General features: G+C 39.7%; 1 protein-coding gene across 2 annotated transcripts; it reads left to right on the top strand.

Annotated features, from left to right (window-relative positions):
* The first annotated feature begins 3,246 nt into the window (after window positions 1–3,246).
* On the top strand, window positions 3,247–19,027 carry slbp (stem-loop histone mRNA binding protein). Of its 2 annotated transcripts, none has more exons than XM_026331037.1 (8): window positions 3,247–3,445; window positions 5,959–6,105; window positions 9,327–9,440; window positions 9,551–9,616; window positions 10,125–10,247; window positions 11,599–11,754; window positions 14,851–14,950; window positions 18,249–19,027. In XM_026331037.1, exons 1-8 carry the CDS (start codon window positions 3,387–3,389, stop codon window positions 18,321–18,323), a joined length of 840 nt encoding a protein of 279 aa, XP_026186822.1. In that variant the 5' UTR covers window positions 3,247–3,386; the 3' UTR covers window positions 18,324–19,027. The 2 variants fall into 2 exon arrangements, with proteins under 2 accessions (XP_026186822.1, XP_026186821.1); XM_026331036.1 differs by having other exon boundaries at window positions 3,248–3,445; window positions 9,545–9,616; window positions 18,249–19,026.
* Window positions 19,028–20,801: the final 1,774 nt, after the last annotated feature.

The following is a 20,801-nucleotide window of genomic DNA, read 5'->3' as shown; positions in this document are numbered from 1 at the left end:
TTTTTTAATAAATTTGCAAAAATTTCTACATTTTTTTTTTTTCTGTCAAGATGGGGTGCTGAGTGTACATTAATGAGAAATAAAATGAACTTTTTTGGATTTTGGCAAATGGCTGCAATGACACAAAGAGTGAAAAATTTAAAGGGGTCTGAATACTTTCCGTACCCACTGTACATCACTGTGGCCAAACAATTCAATTTTTGTTTCATCTGACCATAAAACAGAAGACCAGAAGTCTCCTTTGTCCAGATGAGCATTTGCAAAGGCCAAGTGGGCTTTTGTGTGTGTGGAGAAGTGGTGTCCTTCTTGGTCTGCATCCGTGGAACCCAGTGGTGTGCAGTGTCCGTTGGACTGTCTGCCTTGAGATGTTGCCACCAGCAGAGCCCAGATTCATCAGGATGGCCTTGGTGGTGATCCTTGGATTCTTTTTTACCTCTCTCACTATCCTCCTGGCCAGCACAGGGGTAACTTTTGCCTTCCGACCACATCCTCTGAGATTTTTCACAGTGCGGAACATCTTGTATTTTTTAATAATACTTTGCACTGTAGCCACTGGAACTTCAAAACATTTAGATATGGTCTTATAGACAAGGCAAGAGATATATGCTCTATATGATGGACATATATGGCAAGAGACAAGGAGGAACTCCGAGTCGCACAGAAGGAACTCAAGAGGAAGCTGAGTGAGGCAAAGCAGCTCTATAGAGACAGAGTAGAGCACAAGTTGAGACAGAACAATATCAAAGAGGTGTGGAATGGGATGAAAATAATGACTGGCTATAAGAAGTCACACAGTGCTGTGGAAGGAGACTCAAAGTTTGCTAATGAACTTAACCTGTTCTTCAATAGATTTGACACCACCTCTGCTTTTTACTCTGATCCATTGTCCTCACACACCATCCCTCCTCCCTACACCACCTTAGCTGATGCCTTGGGGTCTCTTCACATCACCCCACTCAACATCTCTGCCAATGCTGCCTCCCCATTGCCCACTGATACCCTCTCCTGTATCAGCAGCCATACAACATTGAAGTATACCTCACCTCCAATAACTCCTCCCCTGCCCTCATCATCTGACTCCTCATCAACACAATACACAGGCCCAGCCTTTGCCACAGAACAGGTGAGGAAGGAACTAGCTAAACTAAAGGCCAACAAAGCAAAAGGACCAGATGAGATCAGTCCCAGAGTACTTAAGGTGTGTGCTGGACAGCTTGCAGATGTTTTTCAGAAACTTTTCAACCTCTCTCTGAGGCTCAAAAAGGTGGAAAACTTCCTGTATTGTCCCAGTACCCTTAGTGACTTCAGACCAGTAGTGCTAACATCACATGTCATGAAAGTATTTGAGAGACTGGTCCTGCAATTCAATTCAATTCAATTTTATTTGTATGGCGCCAAATCACAATACAAATCATCTCAAGGCACTTTACAAAAACTAAAACTAAAAACCCAACAATTCCCTTATGAGCAAGCACTTGGCATCACCTGAGGTCCCAAGTGTCTGAATTTCTGGACCCCCTGCAGTTTGCATATCAAGAACACATCGGAGTGGAAGATGCCATCATCTTCTTAATGCACAGAGCATACTCTAGGAATACAGACATTTGATAAAAAGCTTTGTTGACTGGTGTAACAACAACTGTCTAAAGCTCAATATCAAGAAAACCAGAGAACTGGTGGTGGACTTTAGGAGGAACAGGAAGACCCCAGTCCTTGTCTCCATCCTTGGAGATGAAGTAGAGATCGTGGACTCCTACATATACCTTGGAGTCCACATTAACAACAAACTGGACTGGTCAAACGATACAGATGCACTCTTCAAGAAAGGACAGAGCAGACTGTTCTTCCTCAGGAGACTCTGTTCTTTTGGTGTGTGCAACAAGCTACTGAAGAAGTTCTATCAATCTGTAGTAGCGAGTGCACTATTCTTTGCAGTTGTGTGCTGGGGAGGTGGCATCAAGGCTGGTGAGGCCAACAGACTAAATAAGTTGATCAGGAAGGCAAAATCTGTTTGTTGGACTGGAACTGGACAGTCTGGAGGCTGTGGCAGAGAGGAGGATGGTCGACAAAATAAACTCCATACTGGACAATTCTGCCCACCCACTTCATGACGAACTGTGGCGAATGGGAAGTTCATTCAGCCACAGACTAATTCCCCCTAAAGCCAAGACTGAAAGATTCAGGAAGTCTTTTGTGTCCACGGCCATAAGACTCCATAATTCCTCAATATAAACAATAACGCACACACACACACACACACACATATGCATGTACGCACACACAAACACACATGCATGTACGCACACACACACACACACAGACCCCCCTAAGTAATTAGTTAATTACTTTATTACTTTATTAATTACTTTATGAATTACTATTAATCAATAGAATTTAAATAATCTCAAATGTAATAACTGCTGCAACAACTGAATTTCCCCTTGGGGATTAATAAAGTACTTCTTCTTCTTCTTATAGCCTGTTCCTGACTTGTGAGCAACCACAATGCGCAGCCACAGGTCCTCAGTGAGCTCCTTTGTTTTAGCCATGACTGTCCACAAACCTACAGCAGAGAGCTTCTGTTTTTCACCTGTTGAGTTGATTAAAACAGCTGTTCCCAATGAATCAGGGTAATTAGGATGCTTTAGAACAGCTTGGACTATTTGGAATTGTATAGAACTTTGGATTTTCCCATAGACTGTGCCAGTTTGCAAAGGGTATGAATAATTTTGGACATGCCACTTTTTGTTCAAATGTAAATAAAAGCTGAGAAATATTTTTTTTCAACAATGATGCCACTTGTACATCGTCTTATCTTTTGGGAGAAGCCTGTGTCATTTCCGGTTAAAAAAAAATTGCTGGTTGAATAAAAGTAAGTAAAGTAAAGTTTAGTCAGAATTTGCCAGGGGTATGAATAATTTCGGGCTTCTCTGTATATATATATATATCTCTATATATAAAGAAAACAGGCTTAACTTTTAGAATATAACAAAGTAATGTTTGTTATACACCCCGGTACAGTAGGCGGCGGCATGTACCTTAAAATTTGTAGCCCGCCATAAAACCAAAGAGGAGGAAGAAGAAGCGCTCCGAGCAATCCGCCAATAAATTGGAAGAAGAAGAAGAAGAAGGAGCAAAAGAAGCAGCAGCAGAAGAAGAAAAAGAAGAAAAGGAAGCAGAAAAAGAAGCAGAAAAAGAAGCAGCAGCAGCGGAAGCGCTCCGCTCCGCTCCGCTCCGCCCCGCCCCGCCCCGCCCCTTCTGTTTGTCTGACTGGTTTGTGGACGCGCCTCTTACAGTGTTGGCGGGTATTCGTTGTAGACTTCTTCAGTTTACCAACGAATTGCTTTTTCTTTATCGTCAAAGGTATTAATTATTCTCTGATAATTATGTCAGACTGGATTAGAGACAACCGACGTGATACTCTCAGCAGAGAACACAACAAAAGGTAACGTTAACACACGTTTTGTATCACTATCATTACTAGACTCCAGATCATTAACGCTACCAGATGGTGTTTTTGGCAACTTGAAACAAGACTCTATGTTTGCTTATCTAAAAATCTTGTTTTAAACGTTTCGGTGGCTGTGTGGTGCCAAGACATGTTTGTAGTAGCGTTAACATATGCGTGTTTAACGTGATTTTGTTAACGTGAACTCTCGTGAACTCGCGTATCTTAGTTAATTAGTAACGTGGTTAGTTTATAATATCGTGTAATGATTAAGCTAATATCCGTGTGACGTTAGTTTGCTTCTTTCTGGGCTGTTTTGGTAGCGTTGCGACTCAGCTTAACTGCTATTCTGTAGGGTTAACTTTAGCTAATTGTGGAAGGTAAGAAAGAGGCGGCAGGGCTAAACATTTAAGAGTTAACGTTAGAAACGTAAAGTTGTTCGGTGGGTAGTTCGTATTGTCATGTCACTGTATGTTCAGGTAACTGAAATTGTGACAGGAGGATTGCATGTAACACGAACATTAAAGTCAGTGCAGGTGCTATCGTTGTTCTACTAACTCCAGGTCAGGATACAACTGAACTCTGAGCTGAGGGAGGCCTCAGCCCCCACCACGTCTTACGCGACCCTAAAACATGGGCTAAACTGGAACTGCAATAAATGAACGTATGATTAGAACAATAAGTACTAGGCAATTTTAGAAAAAGGCGGGATAAGCTTTTATTAACGAGAATGTCTGCTCTGTTGAGGAAAAAAAAAACGCTTCAATTAGGGCTGCGTCCAGCTAGCGCCGTGTATAACATTTCGTATCTGTGGGTTTAGTCATCTAAATAGCGATGTCTAAGATCTGATTGAAAATTAACCTGAGCATTTGTTAGCACCCAAGGCCTAATTGCCAACCCTGCAATCCTAAACGTGCAGCTTATTGATAGCCAGTTGATCACAACAATATCGTTAAAGTTTAATGTAAACCACGTTCATGAAGTCATTTTCAAATACAGATAGCGTTTTTTTTATAGTATATGTATTATGATTCTTGGTAAGATGGGGTTATTGAAAAATCACAGTGACCTGTTTATGTAATTTTTATAATTATGGTATTGAATCATTATCTATACATGATAAATTGTAAAATTCTCTACAAAAATTTGGAAATATTAGTAACTAGTTATTTAGAATGGACTTTTCAAAGAGTCTGCAAGCAGTTTGTTGCTTTAAAGAGCCTATGACAGGATGGAGTACCCAGAGCATAGGAAAAATCGTATTTATGATTTTGGTGAAGAAGTTATTTAATATTCACTGGCAGTGGAGATGTTTTTATGAAAAATTTCACTTCACATGAAAAAAACTGATTTAATGTGGGGTAAACAAGCTAGTTTCTGAACAATCATATGGGGGTTTTCCTCATAGCACTACTCGGCTCTATTGGACTTTACTCATGTTTTTTTTCTGTTTTGTTTTTTGTTTCTTTTTTGGTAGCAGGTACCAAACCTCGGCTGAGGTTCCGAACGAACAGAGCCGATACTAAAATGTGACGTCAACAGACCACTCATTGGCTGATTGGCCAAGGAGTGATCAATGGAAGAGTCACGAGCGCGACATCCGACCATGTCCACCTCAAGACTCAAATCCGCCATTTTCAAAAAAAAAAGAAAAGGCAAATCTCTAACACTACTCCCAAAACAACACCGTGGTCCTACAATATGTGTGTTTGTCACGTATAAAGGACATCATGGCAGTTTCGCACTGCCGTGCTATTACGACCCCATCCACATTGGGGTGGTATGGCAAAATGACCAAACTGAGTGGAGTGGAGCTAAGTAGTGCTAAAACTGTGTAGTGGAAAAGGGGCAATAGACAGTGGTCTGTGAAACTGCAAGACCTTGAAAATGTCTTTTCACAAATATACGAGAGACCACAACCATATAATTTTGAGCCTGTCAGAAATGACAGAGCATGGGTAGCCAAGATTAAGAAACAATGGACACAGGAGAGAAATCGAGATCGCTCAATAACCACTACCACCAACAATTAGCCATATTCTACTTCCCCCTCTGCCTATGTCATATCACGTGGTGCAGTTTCAGGAAAGATGTTTCAAACTGCCACGTTCTTAATTAATAATTTCTGCCAAATTGTCATATAAATTGTTATAAATTGTTATAAATTGTTTTATAAAAAATATAAAAAAATTCAAACTTGTCATATACTCTTTACGTAACCAGTTGGTTTATTTGCCTGTTTGAAAAAGGGATAAACGTTGCCAGGCGATATGGGAACATTTTTAATTTTTTTGTTTTTTTCATATCTGTCAATATTTTGTCATTTGTCCTTTTTGCTCCTGACATTTAAAGATATAAGGTTAATTTTGATTTAAATATTTTTCTTTTAAGAAAAGACATGGCATGTCTTTTGTAGTGCAGTTTTATTTATTTGTTCAAATAACACAATAAAAATAAATAAAATAGTTATTAGAAATTAAATAAATCCAATTATTCTCTTCCCTGCACAGGAGCACTAGTCTGTCTCGGTGGTCCAACTGCAGGAAGAGAGGAATTGATGGAAGCCTGCGAGCCAAGAGAGACACAGATGGTAGTGACATGGTCAACAATGGGCATGCTGATGGCAGCTACAGAAAGTCTCATAATAGACATGCCAGGTGAATACATTGTACACCTCAGTTGTATTCTAAAAGGCTGGTCGTTTTCTGTGTTTTTTTTCTACAAATACCATACAAAACTAAAATCAACAATGAATTTTGTGTACTCAGTGTAAATGTCCATGAATCCAGACCCTGATGTATCGTATTAGTATGTCCCGTGGACCCATTGTTTTCTGCAAGCTAGTCGACATTTCTTCATCACCACTTCATGCATTGTAATGGGATGCAGTGCTCCTGAAGTGTAGGTATAGCGTTCCAAAAAGCTAGCAATCCCATAATTTGTAGAAACAGAGGTAGCCTAAAAGTTTTAGTGCACCAACAACTGTGGCGCTATTTCAGATATAGAAATGTGGGTAAACTACATTTATATTATACAACATAAATGAGTACACATGTTTCTCAGATAATCATCTGTCTACTAACACATGAAATATAGGGCCTTGTGTTAGTATCATGTTGTTGCTAGTGAATCCAGAAAAATAATTAATGTGCGTTTGAAGATGAACTAGACATTAGAAAGAAAAAGCATTCCTCAGTCTTCTTAAATGGAGCTAGGATTGTATAAAAAGTTTATTTCAGGCTTTTTATTAAAGCATACTGTCTTGTTTTGATCTCTTTCTTAGGATCTTCTTCAAGGTGGAAACATTAAAAATGCTCCCTGTCTCTCTTTAGAAATACTACTTTCTATGGGACCCAGTTTATTGGTTGGAAATGAAATTTATCAGCACAAAAAGCAATTTTCTTTTTTTAATGAAATGATTCAAAACCATTGTATTAAAATGAATGAGAATACTTTTGTAATAAAACTTAATAAAAAGCTAATTAATGGAACTGAACTATAAATTATTATAACCAATCTTCACACTGCCAAATAATTGATAGTGACAAGTGGAGGTAGATTAGTAGATTGGACCTTTGAAATGAATTGAAACGAATACTGAATAAATAAATACAGTGGGGAAAATAAATATTTGACACATCAGCATTTTTATCAGTAAGGGGATTTCTAAGTGGGCTATTGACACACAATTTCCACCAGATGTATCCATCAAGCCAAATATTGAATTCATACAAAGAAATCAGAACATTTAAGTATACAAGTTGAGTCATAATAAATAAAGTGAAATGACACAGGGAATAAGTATTGAACACACTTTATTAATACTTTGTAGAAAAGCCTTTGTTGGCAATCACAGCTTCTAGACGCCTCTTGATTGGAGAGACCAGTCGTCTGCATTGCTCAGGAGTGATTCTGGCCCATTCTTTCACACAAATGGTCTTTAAATCTTGAAGGTTCCTTGGGCCTCTTTTATGAACTTTGATCTTCAGTTCTCTCCACAGATTTTCTATGGGATTTAGGTCAGGTGATTGACTGGGCCATTCAAGCAACTTGATTTTCTTTCTTTGAAACGACTTCATTGTTTCCTTGGCCTTGTGTTTGGGATCATTGTCTTGCTGAAATGTCCACGCTCTTTTCATTTTCAGCTTTCTGGTAGATGGCAGCAGATTTTTATCTAGAATGTCCTGGTACATTTCTCCATTCATCCTGCCTTCAATAATATGAAGTTTGCCAGTACCCCTTGCTGAAAAGCAGCCCCAAACCATGATGCTTCCACCCTCAAACTTAACTGTTGGTATGGTGTTCTTGGGGTAGTGGGCAGTGCCATTTCTTCTCCAAACATGGTGTGTAGAATGACTGCCAAAAAGTTCAATTTTACTTTCATCTGACCGCACTATAGTCTCCCAATAATCCACAGGCTTCTCCAAATGCTCTTTCGCAAACTTTAACCGAGCCTCAACATGCTTTTTGTTCAGCAGTGGAGTCTTGCGTGGTGAGCGTGCATGGATGCCATGGCGGTTCAGTGCATTGCTTATAGTTTTCTTTGAAACAGTACCTGCTGATGCAAGGTCTTCCTGAAGTTCTGCCTGAGTGGTTCTTGGGTCTTGGAGAATTCTCCTGATTATTCTTTGGACTCCTCGGACAGGGATCTTACGTGGAGCACCTGATCGTGGCCGGTTTATGGTGAACTGGTGCTCTTTCCATTTCCGGATAATGGCCCCCACAGTGCTCACAGGAACATTCAGCATTCTGGAAATGCGCCTATAACCATTCCCATCAAAATGCTTTTCAACAATAAGATTACGAAGATCTTGAGAGAGTTCTTTGCTTTTACCCAACATGAAGTCTTTCTTGTGTGCCTCCTGGGTAATGAGAAGCCTTTATAGGCCATCAATTAGGACTAAAGCAGCTGATATCAATTAGTACTGATAGGGAGCAGGGTTTCTTTCTCAATACTGACAGATTTCAGGTGATCTCCTGGCTTTCTATGCAATTTTGCACCTTCTTATCTTCATGTGTTCAATACTTATTCCCTGTGTCATTTCACTTTATTTATTATGACTCAACTTGTATACTTAAATGTTCTGATTTCTTTGTATGTATTCAATATTTGGCTTGATGGCTACATCTGGTGGAAATTGTGTGTCAATAGCCCACTTAGAAATCCCCTTACTGATAAAAATTCTGTCAAATACTTATTTAACAATACTTTAATATTGTTAAAGGTCACAATACTTGATGTAGACCACTTTTTACATTCTACTGGCTACCACTGCAAATATATTTCAGACCTGTGAGAAACACTGCAACATGCAAATTAACTAGGGCTGTACAAAAAAAAATGTATATATCAATATTTAGATATACAGTACTATGCAAAAGTTTTAAAGTACCAAAGGCAGTTTAGATGTTTTAGATTCACACACCACCAGGTGTCTGATTGATGCCAGTTTCATAGTGCATCCCACTGTGCAGAACCACAAGCCCATAAAGTACCTAGTACAGTTCATGAAGAATTATTTTCAGGGGTAAGAAATTGCACAGTGTAGCAAGTGCTATTTTCAGTTTTAAAGCATGGACATTAGAAGCATTTAAAATTGCAACAGGGTTGCTTATCAGTTTTATAGCAGTGATGTGCTACTGCTGAATGCAGTGCGTGATCTTTAATTTGCATTATCTGTTTAAGATAATGTTTACCTTAACCAAGTTAACTGGATTGCTTTCTTAAAAGCTGTTGTCTGGCATTTCAAGTGCTTAGTGAAGCTAAAAAACACACTGCCAATATGTGCCCACATCTGTTGTTAGTATGGCAACAAGAACTTTTATTTCCCTTATTGTGTTGATGCTGATTTGTACCCTTTGCTTTTTTTCTTTCAAGTTTCACCACTCCAGAAAGTACAGGCCCAGTGTCTAGTTTCATTAGGCAAGCTGACTGGGGCAGCCAGGTGGAGGACGATGAGATGAGAAGGGATGTACACAGAGATGTGCAGCGGTAACCAAACTCTGATTATATTGAAGTGGTTTTCATGCCTGATTAATTCAAGGTTCCTTTTATTTAGTACCAGTCTTTACCGAACATCTGTGCACTTGGTTCAGTTACAGGAGGAGGATACTAGGTCCAGAGGTCACCCAGAGAGAGAGAAAGACCTCCTCTGGCTCTTCTGGGAGGTATGTCTCTTCTCATGTTGTTTGTTTTCTGGCCATAAAAAAATTCATGTTGGATTTATTTGTTGATAAGTAATTGGTGTCTGAACACAGGTTGACATGCTAGATTATATTATGATACTGCATTAAATAATTTGCAGTTAGTGTAAAGTCATTATTGTTGTATGGTACGTGTTAATGTCAGTGCACTGTTTACAGAGTCCTAGGATTAATATGGTATTGCAGTATCCCTGACTATTTAAAAGTAGCAATAGTATTCTTTAGTAATCTGCTGTGTAACGTGCACAGTTTATAGTAAATGGCCAAGCAGTGCATGTCGGTGTCCAGCAGCAACACCCCTGACTATGTTCAAAGATTCTAGTAATGACAAACCTGAAAAAAAACTTTGGCAGTCTCATTTGCATCAAGCTAAAATTTTCTCAACCTCTTCAGCAAGTGCTGGAGGAGACTGAATGCATGTAGCACCTTTTTTATTTAATATGTTTTTACTAAACCTGACCGTCTCCTGCAGCTGTGACTCCAGAGAAGGAGAAACCATGGAGACAGATGAGGCTGTATTGCTACGGCGACAAAAGCAGATTAACTATGGCAAGAACACACTGGCATATGACCGATACATCAGTGAAGTTCCAAAGTAGGTGTATACAAACGCACAATCAGTGCAACTTTATAACATCAGTGAGCACAAATATTTTACTCCTGGGCATCCTTCTTTTTTAATGAAAGAAGTATTAAATTGTCTTAAACTCATTGTTGATGAGTCTTAACTGGTAAAAAAAAATAAAAACCAAATAAAAAAAATTGCAAAACTTAAAAAAGAACTGTATCTCAATACAATTAATAGTAACAAATACGTTTTATTTTTTTCCTTCATATAGCTGTATTAATCTATTAGTATGTTGTCCATTGATAATTGATTTCATGTTATTGTAATAACATTTAGGAGAGCAGTAATATTTTTGTGTTACATTAAACACAGTTAAACAATGTTATTGAACTCCTGCCTGTTATTTAAAATACTTAAATAAAAATGTCATTCATATCAATTCACATAACCTAATTTAATCATAATATAGGCCTGGCCTATTGTGTTGATCATATTTATTGATTGTGTTTGTTAAACAGTACCAAAGATAACAAACCTATAAAATAATTGCATATTTAATCACAATTGCAATATTGGTTTAAAAAATTTGCAATTAGACTATTTTCCAAAATCATTCAACCTTAAAAAAATGCACAGGATTACTTTGGAAGGCAGAGGTTTTTCAGTATTTGGGGTAAAAAAGAGAAGCCAATCAAAACCATGTGGCTTCCAGTAAAATGAACCAGTTAACTGATAATAGGTGAACACAACCAGACAATCTTATAATGAACACTGGCCAGTGGTGTTTGTTCATTGTCTTATTCTGCAGAAAAAGTGTGATCCCCACCTTTGCACTTACCACATAAAGGACAAATTATCTCTGACGAGTGCACATATACAGAAAAGGAAGAGTGCAACGTGTACTCAGGCTTTGTGGACAAGGTTTTGTCACATTGTATCCTGTTTTCACCATGTTCCAGTGAGATATATAGGTCTGTGGTTGGAGTCCAGGTTAGAGGATTCATGTGGCTATGGAAAATTTAGATTGAGTTCATGTGGCTGTGGACGTATTAAACAATCAGCATAAATATGCATACTGTTTAGCATCCAATACCACACAATGAGGTAAACTAATGGCTGACTATACAGTATGTTTGGGTTTGTTTTCATGCAGCAAAATTAATTACAGATTAATAAGAACGTAAAAATTCAAAGTGCCTGAAAGAGTACTGTATGTGCACTGTATGTGCATCATAGTAAAATGTTTCGAAAGATAGTTAATGAAAGTGAAAATGATGGCTTCCCAACAAATCTCCATTTAAAGACTCAAGTATCCATAAATAAATACAGCATTAACACCTCTGCTTCCATTGTTTATCTCATTCTGTGTTGTTTCTAGACATATGCGTCAGCCAGGTGTTCACCCAAAGACTCCAAATAAATTCAGGAAATACAGCCGTCGCTCTTGGGATCAACAGATCAAACTGTGGAAGGTCAAACTACACGCCTGGGACCCTCCAGCAAAGAATGCCCAAGATAAAGGCCTCAATAACATGTAAGAAAATTAAATTAGGGATGCAGCTGTTTCCATTATTGAATTAGCTGATTATATTTTCTGTTATATGTCTTATATTTGTGAAAGGATGCCAAAAACTAATCTTTGCCAAACCCAAGTTGATATTTTCAGAAGTCTTTGAAGTCTTTTTTTTAATTAATTATTATTTTTTATTTTTTTATTTCTTGGCTAAACAACAAAAAGGTAAAGAAAAATATGTATTGTTTTAAGGGTTAACTGAACATTTCTTCCATCCATTATCGAACACTTGTTGCTGCAGGGGTCATCCATGTGTCGTGTCACGGGGCTGACACAACACATAAAGACAAACACTCATATTCAGAACTATGGGCAATATAGAGTCAACAATTACCTAACCCCAACCTGCATGTCTTTGGACTGTGGGTGGAAGTTGGAGTACCCAGAGAAAACCCACACAGACACAGGGAGAATATGCAAACAGAAAAGTTGAGTGGGATTTGAATCCGGAACCTTCTTGCTGTGAGGTGATAGTGCTAACCACTGTGCTGCCCTAAGTGAACACTGACATAATAAATTCTAAAAACAGTTTACTGCAACTTCAAATCAGTAAAAGTGATTATTAAAATAGTTGGAAATATAGTTATCGCTTAGTTAGAGGGAGTAATGAAGCTGTTCGCAGCAGTACATGGTGACACGATGAGCAGTTGCAGAGATAAAAATAGTAGCGAAGAATAGCAAAAGCGTTTTTTTCTGTTATGTGGTCAGATAATCAGCATGCAGTTAAATGTTTATGGTTCTCAGGGCAATTGACTAAGTCATCTCCTTGAGCAGACATAATTCTGTCTTAATGTTAATCCACACTGACTCTAAAACATGGGTGCATTTGTGAATTTCTAAAGATAGCTATAGCCTATATAGTACAGTGATTATTTTATTTGAATGAATGGAGTATATGATCACTTAGAAAAGAAAAAAATACTCCCAATTGGTCATGTTTCAGGCATTATTGACCGCAGGTAAAATCAGTCTGCTGCCCTCAGGAGTTGCAGACTAGTAGTGAAGCACTGCAAACAGGCACACTTTTGCATTAATGCATGATGTCATTATATAGTCACGTCCTGGCCGAAAGCTATACAGTGGGTACGGAAAGTATTCAGACCCCAAAACATTACATTCCCACCACCATGTTTGACAGTGGGGATGGTGTGCTTAGGGTTGAAGGCTTCTCCTATTTTACGCCAAATGAAGGCTACAGTGGGTACAGAAAGTATTCAGACCCCTTTAAATTTTTCACTCTTTGTGTCATTGCAGCCATTTGCCAAAATCAAAAAAGTTCATTTTATTTCTCATTAATGTACACTCAGCACCCCATCTTGACAGAAAAAACCAGAAATGTAGAAATTTTTGCAACTTTATTAAAAAAGAAAAACTGAAATATCACATGGTCATAAGTATTCAGACCCTTTGCAGTGACACTCATATTTAACTCACATGCTGTCCATTTCTTCTGATCCTCCTTGAGATGGTTCTGCTCCTTCATTGGAGTCCAGCTGTGTTTAATTAAACTGATTGGACTTGATTAGGAAAGGCACACACCTGTCTATATAAGACCTTACAGCTCACAGTGCATGTCAGAGCAAATGAGAATCATGAGGTCGAAGGAACTGCCCAAGGAGCTCAGAGACAGAATTGTGGCAAGGCACAGATCTGGCCAAGGTTACAAAAGAATTTCTGCAGCACTCAAGGTTCCTAAGAGCACAGTGGCCTCCATAATCCTCAAATGGAAAAAGTTTGGGACGACCAGAACTCTTCCTAGACCTGGCCGTCCAGCCAAACTGAGCAATCGTGGGAGAAGAGCCTTGGTGAGAGAGATAAAGAAGAACCCAAAGATCACTGTGGCTGAGCTCCAGAGATGCAGTAGGGAGATGTGAGAAAGTTCCACAAAGTCAACTATCACTGCAGCCCTCCACCAGTCGGGGCTTTATGGCAGAGTGGCCCGACGGAAGCCTCTCCTCAGTGCAAGACATATGAAAACCTGAATAGAGTTTGCCAAAAAACACATGAAGGACTCCAAGACTATGACAAATAAGATTCTCTGGTCTGATGAGACCAAGATTGAACTTTTTGGCGTTAATTGTAAGCGGTATGTGTGGAGAAAACCAGGCACTGCTCATCACCTGCCCAATACAATCCCTAAATTGAAACATGGTGGTGGGAGCATCATGTTGTGGGGGTGTTTTTCAGCTGCAGGGACAGGACGACTGGTTGCAATTGAAGGAAAGATGAATGCGGCCAAGTACAGATATCCTGGAAGAAAACCTCTTCCAGAGTGCTCAGGACCTCAGACTGGGCCGAAGGTTCACCTTTCAACAGGACAATGACCCTAAGCACACAGCTAAAATAACAAAGGAGTGGCTTCGGAACAACTCTGTGACCGTTCTTGACTGGCCCAGCCAGAGCCCTGACCTAAACCCAATTGAGCATCTCTGGAGAGACCTGAAAATGGCTGTCCACCAATGTTCACCATCCAACCTGACAGAACTGGAGAGGATCTGCAAGGAAGAATGGCAGAGGATCCCCAAATCCAGGTGTGAAAAACTTGTTGCATGATTCCCAAGAAGACTCATGGCTGTACTAGCTCAAAAGGGTGCTTCTACTCAATACTGAGCACAGGGTCTGAATACTTATGACCATGTGATATTTCAGTTTTTCTTTTTTAATAAATTTGCAAAAATTTCTACATTTCTGTTTTTTTCTGTCAAGATGGGGTGCTGAGTGTACATTAATGAGAAATAAAATTAACTTTTTGGATTTTGGCAAATGGCTGCAATGACACAGAGTGAAAAATTTAAAGGGGTCTGAATACTTTCCGTACCCACTGTATGTGTCCTAGCACATACGTAGTCTTGCAATAATGGGTTTGCCTTAAGGAACCAATAAATAGTACCCAAATCTAGTTTTTGTTATGGGGTGCTGGTGCTTGGAATTTCACAACCGCCTCTCGTTCGTAACTTGGCTTCAATTCCAAACACCTAAAGGCTCAGAAAGAGCATGTCTATAGTCTAAATCACCTGTTGGTCCTTTTCACGTGCCATTTGTCATCTGTTTCTCCAGTGAGGAGCTGGGTCTTGATGATGTCATGGAAGTTGAGCTGGACTTCCCAACCCTATCGGACTCTAAGGATACCACAGCCACAAACAGCCTTTCACTGGAGGTGAGCTGGATTAAGTCACTCTTGTTTATTAAGATTGTAGCATATCTAAACCTCAGACATAAACGGACACATGGTTGTGAGTAATTTAAGTAATCAGCATTTACCCTCAAACCTGCATCTTTTGAGAACTAGAGTTTCCACATTTTAAAGTACCTGAAATTATCCATCCATCCATTTTCTGCTGCTTTATCCATGGCCGGGCCAAGGGGGCAGTGGTCTAAGCAGAGATGCCCAGACTTCCTTCTCCCTAGACATTTCCTCCAGCTCTTCCAGGGGAATACCAAGGTGTTCCCAGGCCAGCTGAGAGACATAGTTCCTCCAGTATGTCCCTGGTCTTCCCTGGGGCAAACCACCCCATTGCATGCTGAAGGTCATGGCTCGATGCAGCCAACAGGACATCATCTGCAAAAAGCAGAGATAGAATCATGTGGTCACCGAACAGGACTCCCTCCAGCCCCTGGCTGCTCCTAGAAATTCTGTCCATTAAAAATAATGAACAGAACCGGTGACAAAGGGCAGGCCTGCCGGAGTTCAGCGTGCACTGGGATCAGGTTTGACTTACTGCCTGCAATGCAAACGAAGCTCCTGCTCCATTAGTACAGAGACCAGACAGGCCTTAGCACAGGGCCCCAAGACCCCATACTCCCAGAGCACCTCCCACAGGATGGACACAGTTAAATGTCTTCTCCAAGTCCACAAAGCGCATGTAGACTGGTTGGGCAAACTCCCATGAACTCTCAGGCATCCTGGAGAGAGTATATAGCTAGTTCATTGTTCCATGACGGGATGAAAATCACATAGTTCCTCCTAGAGCCGAGCTTCTACCATCGGCCAAATTCTCCTCTTCAGTACCCTAGCGTAGACTTTCCCAAGGAGACTGAGGAGTGTGATCCCCTTGTTGGAACACATCCTCCAGTCCCCCTTCATGAAAAGAGGCACCACCACCAGTCTGCCATTCCAGAGGCATATCCAGAGCCGTAAGATACTCGGGGTGGATCTCGTCCACCCACAGTACCTTGCCACTGAGGAGCTTCCGAACTACCTTGGTGACTTCAGCCCAGGTGATGGACAGATCAGTCTCTGAGTCCTCAGCCTCTGCTTTCTCTATGGAAGGCGTACCAATGAGATTGAGGAGATCCTCGAAGTATTTCTTCCACCGCCCAACAATGTCCCCAGTTGAGGTCAACAGCTCTCCAACTTTACTGTAAATGGTATTGGCAGAGCATTGCTTCACCCTCCTGAGTCTCTGAACGGTTTGTCAGTATTTTCTGGAGGCGGACCAATAGTCCTCCTCCATGGCCTCATCGAACTCCTTCCTGGCTGGGCCACAGCATGCTTGGCCTGCTGGTACCTCTCAGCTTCCTCAGGAGTCCCACTAGCGAACCATGCTCGATAGGACTCCTTCAGCTTAACGGAATCCCTTACTTCCAGTGTCCAACACCAGATTCAGAGCACCAGAGATCTTACGACCACATCTTCGAGCAGCCGCATTGACGATGGAGGTGGAGAACATGGTCCACTCTGTCCCCAACCTCCCTCAGGATCTAGTTGAAGCTCTCACAGAGGTGGAAGTTGAATACCTCTCTGACAGGGAGAGTGAACATTCCCAACCCTCACAATTCTGCTAAGTCTGTCCAGCTTCCTCCTCCACCAGCAGATTCAACAAATCACCAGGTGGTGAGTTGGATTCCAGAGCCCAAGCTGTGCGTGGAGGTGAGCCTGACTATCTGGTCGGTACCGCTCAACCTCCCACAAAAGCCCAGGCTCCTTCCCCCTCAGCGAGGTGATTGAAGTGTTCCTAGAGCCAGTTTCAGTATCCAGGAATCAGGTCCTTGAGGCCCCTGCCTTAGACCACCGCCTGATGCACAACGTACCGGCCCCTTACTGCTTCTCCTGTCACCCACAGGAGAAGCAGTAAGGGGCCCACAGGAGGATGGCCCAGTGTTGCCTTTTTGGGCTTTGCCTGGCCAGGCCACATGGGGAGAAACCTGGCCACCAGGTGCTCGCCTACGAGCCTCAATCCCTGAAATTATAGGCAGCTTAATTTTTAAGGAAAACGTACGTACTCTTTATTTGAACTGTTCATGTTTTTCCAAAAATTTTATATCTCAGGATATTTTGGCAAAGAAATATTTAGTATTTTTCAGTTAATGAAATTGTTTTTTATTGCATTGTAGATTTCAATTTAAATTGATAAAAATAACCATTACTGCCCATAAGTGTTTATAATAATGCTCTGTTGAAGGCAAACATGTTTTTACATTTGTTAGCAAATGAAAAAGAGTAAAAATGGAAGTATTCAAAGCCTTTGTCGTTTGCTTTATCACTGAAATAAGCCTAGGACCTTAAGTTGTCCTGTGGCAAACTAAGCAGGTTGGACATAGTTTAGAAAGGCACACACTCTTGTTCAAAACAAGTAGATCTCTGCTGGTATGGGGTGAGAGCTGGAGATGGATAAGTCTTGTTGGAGTGGCCAATCCAAAGGCTCTTGTAACATTAGTGGGAAGACCTGAAGATGGCAGTTCATATGCTTACTTTTAGTCTTAAGCAGTGTTGGGCATATTACTTTAAAAAAGTAATTAGTTATAGTTACTTCTCACAAATAGTAACAGAGTTACATAATTATAAAAGTAACTAATTACCAGGGAAAGTAACTTAATTAAAAAAAAAAAAAAAGTTCAAATATGTCAAATAACAGATGTCCCCAATATTAAATATGTTAAATGAATGAAATGGACACTAAATAGAATATATTATGTTTAATTCTGAGTGAAAAGAGTTTGTGGTGGAGAAAAATCTAGTTTTAGTTGCTTTGATGTGGCTCCATGTCCTCCTTTGGTAGTGGCGCTCACGTTATCACCTGCGTTCTTAGCCACTAATTTAGAATTACTTGCCACCGACGTGGAGAGACTCTTTCTTCCTGGGCTTAAGTTGCATGTTTACATACACATTCTTGCCTTTCACTTCACCAAGGGAAAAGTAGCGCTTATACTTCAGTTTGCAAAGGCTACCTTTGAATTTGTTGGACTTGCCATCGCTCTGACTCCTGGTTGTGTGGTTTATTTTTTTAATTCATATTCATTAAATCTTATTACAAAGTGTACATGTGAATGTCATTTCTTTCATAAGACTAGATGAGTATAGACAAGACGTGAACAAAAATAAGGAGAAATAACACAATGTCTGTTTATTGGTTGTGTATGTTTGTGTGGTCTGAGACATTTAGTGCAATACTTATAACTACTAAACTTGAATTAGTGATTTGTTGAACTGGATTGCTTTTGCTCTTTTTTTTCAGGGTGAAGACTGTTTGGGTACTCCAGTTAAAATACAGAAGACAGAACCCACAGCAGAACCAGCATGTTATAGTTAATCGTTACCACTGTCCAAGGAAATAGAATGTTCAAACACACATCATCACACCACTCCATCAGTTTTTACAATGCAACGTGTTATCCAGAATTCCAGGTAGCAGCTGCTTAATGTGTTCAAAGCAATGCTGCATCTGCAGAGCTTCATTAGGCTATCCGAGATGTGTATTAGTTGGACACTAACATTTTCCTTCTTTACAGTTAATAGTAGTGGTTCTTAAACTACAGGTTGGGACTTTTGCTGATAACTAATCTGCTCAGACAGTTGTCCTTTATGGCACAATATAACAAATGTTAAATCAAGTTTCTGACAGTTGAAAGGATTTGTTGTTCCAAGTATACTTGTAGCACTGATCTGAGGCTTGATGGAACAGACATCCAGGTTTGTCCATTAAGTGCAAAAGTTAAAGCACATCTACCTTATTCTTGCTAAATAAAAAAAAAAGTGTGCTGAAAAGGTGTTTTTTAAATAGTTCAAATGACAGTCTAAACAAAAATGCAAAAATATTTTCCTTCAAATGATTGACAAGTTATTTTTTTTCTCCCCCAAATATGTACAATTTTAAATATTAAGCAGCACTTGAAATATATTGAGCTGTGATTTATTTTAACATTGTTTTTTTTTTTCTTCTTTTTTTTTTTAAATACAAATGTAACTGTGTTTCTTATGTTTAACTTGTGGTAAAGACATTCAAATAAAAAACCTGAAAAAACTTTTGCATTCCCCAATTTGACTCATTGTATGCATGTACGAAGGCAGGAATTGTAATATGTCACTGTCAGGGATTATGGACTACTACCCTTACATTTTGTAGTATGAATGTAGTGACTTTTTTTCTCCAAAATGATACAGTTAAAATAATTGAGTTTGTAGTTTGATTCAGAACTGAATCGGGAATTATCTACCCTCTGATTTTCTACTGCCTCAAACTTCATAACAAACCATTTTCAAGTACAATCATTGAACTATTCATTTGAATATTCTGCACACTGATAAAGTGAAATGTGTTTATTCTTTGTGAGATTCAAAAAATTGTGTTTTTGCTTGACAAAATGACCTAAAGGGTTGTGCAGTGATTAGCACTGTCAGCGAGAAGGTTCTACCTTCTTGTCTTCCCCTGTTCCACCCTCATCTGAGATTGATTGAGAGCAGGTTGACCACACCTGGCTTGAATGCTACCTTCCAACAGTGGAGTTTGAGAGGGCTTCTACTGTTTAATGGCGTTTTGGAGGCTAAGGTACACTACCGCCACCAAATGCTGGAATATGGGTTCCAGAAAACCTTTAGAGAAGTCTACTTTCATTTCGACCTTTGGCTGCAGGAGGCACCATTACACCCACGAACTTGTAACATATCCAAAATACGAAGAAGAAGAAGAGGGAGGAGGACGATTAACCCCCTGGGGTCTGAGGGGGTTTTGGGGGCCTGGGCAAATTTTGACATGTCCTGACATTTGTGCTTTTTTCAGTGTCTTTTAAACATATTGTCTAAAGTCTAATAACACTGTAATCAGCACAAAATTGGCTACAATAATATGTGAGCAGCAAGTTTATACATTATTGTGTTTTTGAGAAAAAAGTGGTTATGCATGGTTAGTGAAAAACTACAATTTTTTACTCACTGAAATAAGACCATAAAACACAAACAGAACATTGGTTCACAAGACCTTGGAGACCTGCATGTTGTAGGCTAAAGTGTTTACTTCAGAGTGCTGTGAATGTCATCTTGTTCACACATTCACAGTAAACAATACACTGATCTAAATTTTCTAGGACACTTTTTGTCCAGAAAGGCCATATGTAAGAGGGTGTGTCTGAGGAAGAATAGTCATGTGATTTACCTGAGAACACAAAAGACGCACTGAACGACCAGACAAAGACGCGCATAATGAGCCTTTCAGTCAATGTAGATGAGACGGATTAGTGCAGCACAATACAACACAATGAGGAGCCAAACGATACTCATTTGAGTTAAAATCAGTGTTTTTACTCTGAGGAGGAGAAGCGTAATGAGGTGAGACAGGAAAAAACGGACTTCTCCTTACGTTCATACGGATTAAATAAAAAGTGACGATTTGTTTTCGACTTGATTTGTTTCACTCAAAAGAAAACATCTCAAGCTTTCTAGCCATATATTTCTTATTTTTATGAGCCAAGTATTCGCTGAGATTGTGGTTGTTTTATTTACGCGTCTGTGAAGAGAAATGGCAGAGACAGAAAAGGCCGAGAGCGCACCCTGTCGGCTTTCTTTATTTAAAAAAAGCACAACGTTTTGTTGTTATTATGATGGTATACCACTAAAACTAGACCCTTTACAGATTTGAATGATATACTTCTTTTATATGTACGATCAGAATTGACGGAGTAATTTAACTTTGTTTCGGCCTTATCAGGAAAAGATGCGTCAAAACGCGCCGGCGCGTGCGTCGACCCCAGAGTTTAAACAGAATCTGCAAATGATCAGTGGGGGGCAGTAATAT

This window comes from Mastacembelus armatus, chromosome 10 (assembly GCF_900324485.2).
Source record: "Mastacembelus armatus chromosome 10, fMasArm1.2, whole genome shotgun sequence".
NCBI classification, from domain to species: domain Eukaryota; kingdom Metazoa; phylum Chordata; class Actinopteri; order Synbranchiformes; family Mastacembelidae; genus Mastacembelus; species Mastacembelus armatus.
The sequence above is the reverse complement of the archived record's forward strand: the minus strand, read 5'-3'. Positions and strand labels throughout refer to the sequence as shown.

What these genes read in the sequence shown, in the direction of transcription:
- slbp (XM_026331036.1), top strand. Translation starts at nt 3,387, where the DNA reads ATGTCAGACTGGATTAGAGACAACCGACGTGATACTCTCAGCAGAGAA. An exon ending in TCTCATAATAGACATGCCAG is followed by an intron (nt 6,106 to 9,326) that starts GTGAATACATTG and finishes TTTTCTTTCAAG; the next exon opens with TTTCACCACTCCAGAAAGTA. An exon ending in CAAACAGCCTTTCACTGGAG is followed by an intron (nt 14,951 to 18,248) that starts GTGAGCTGGATT and finishes CTTTTTTTTCAG; the next exon opens with GGTGAAGACTGTTTGGGTAC.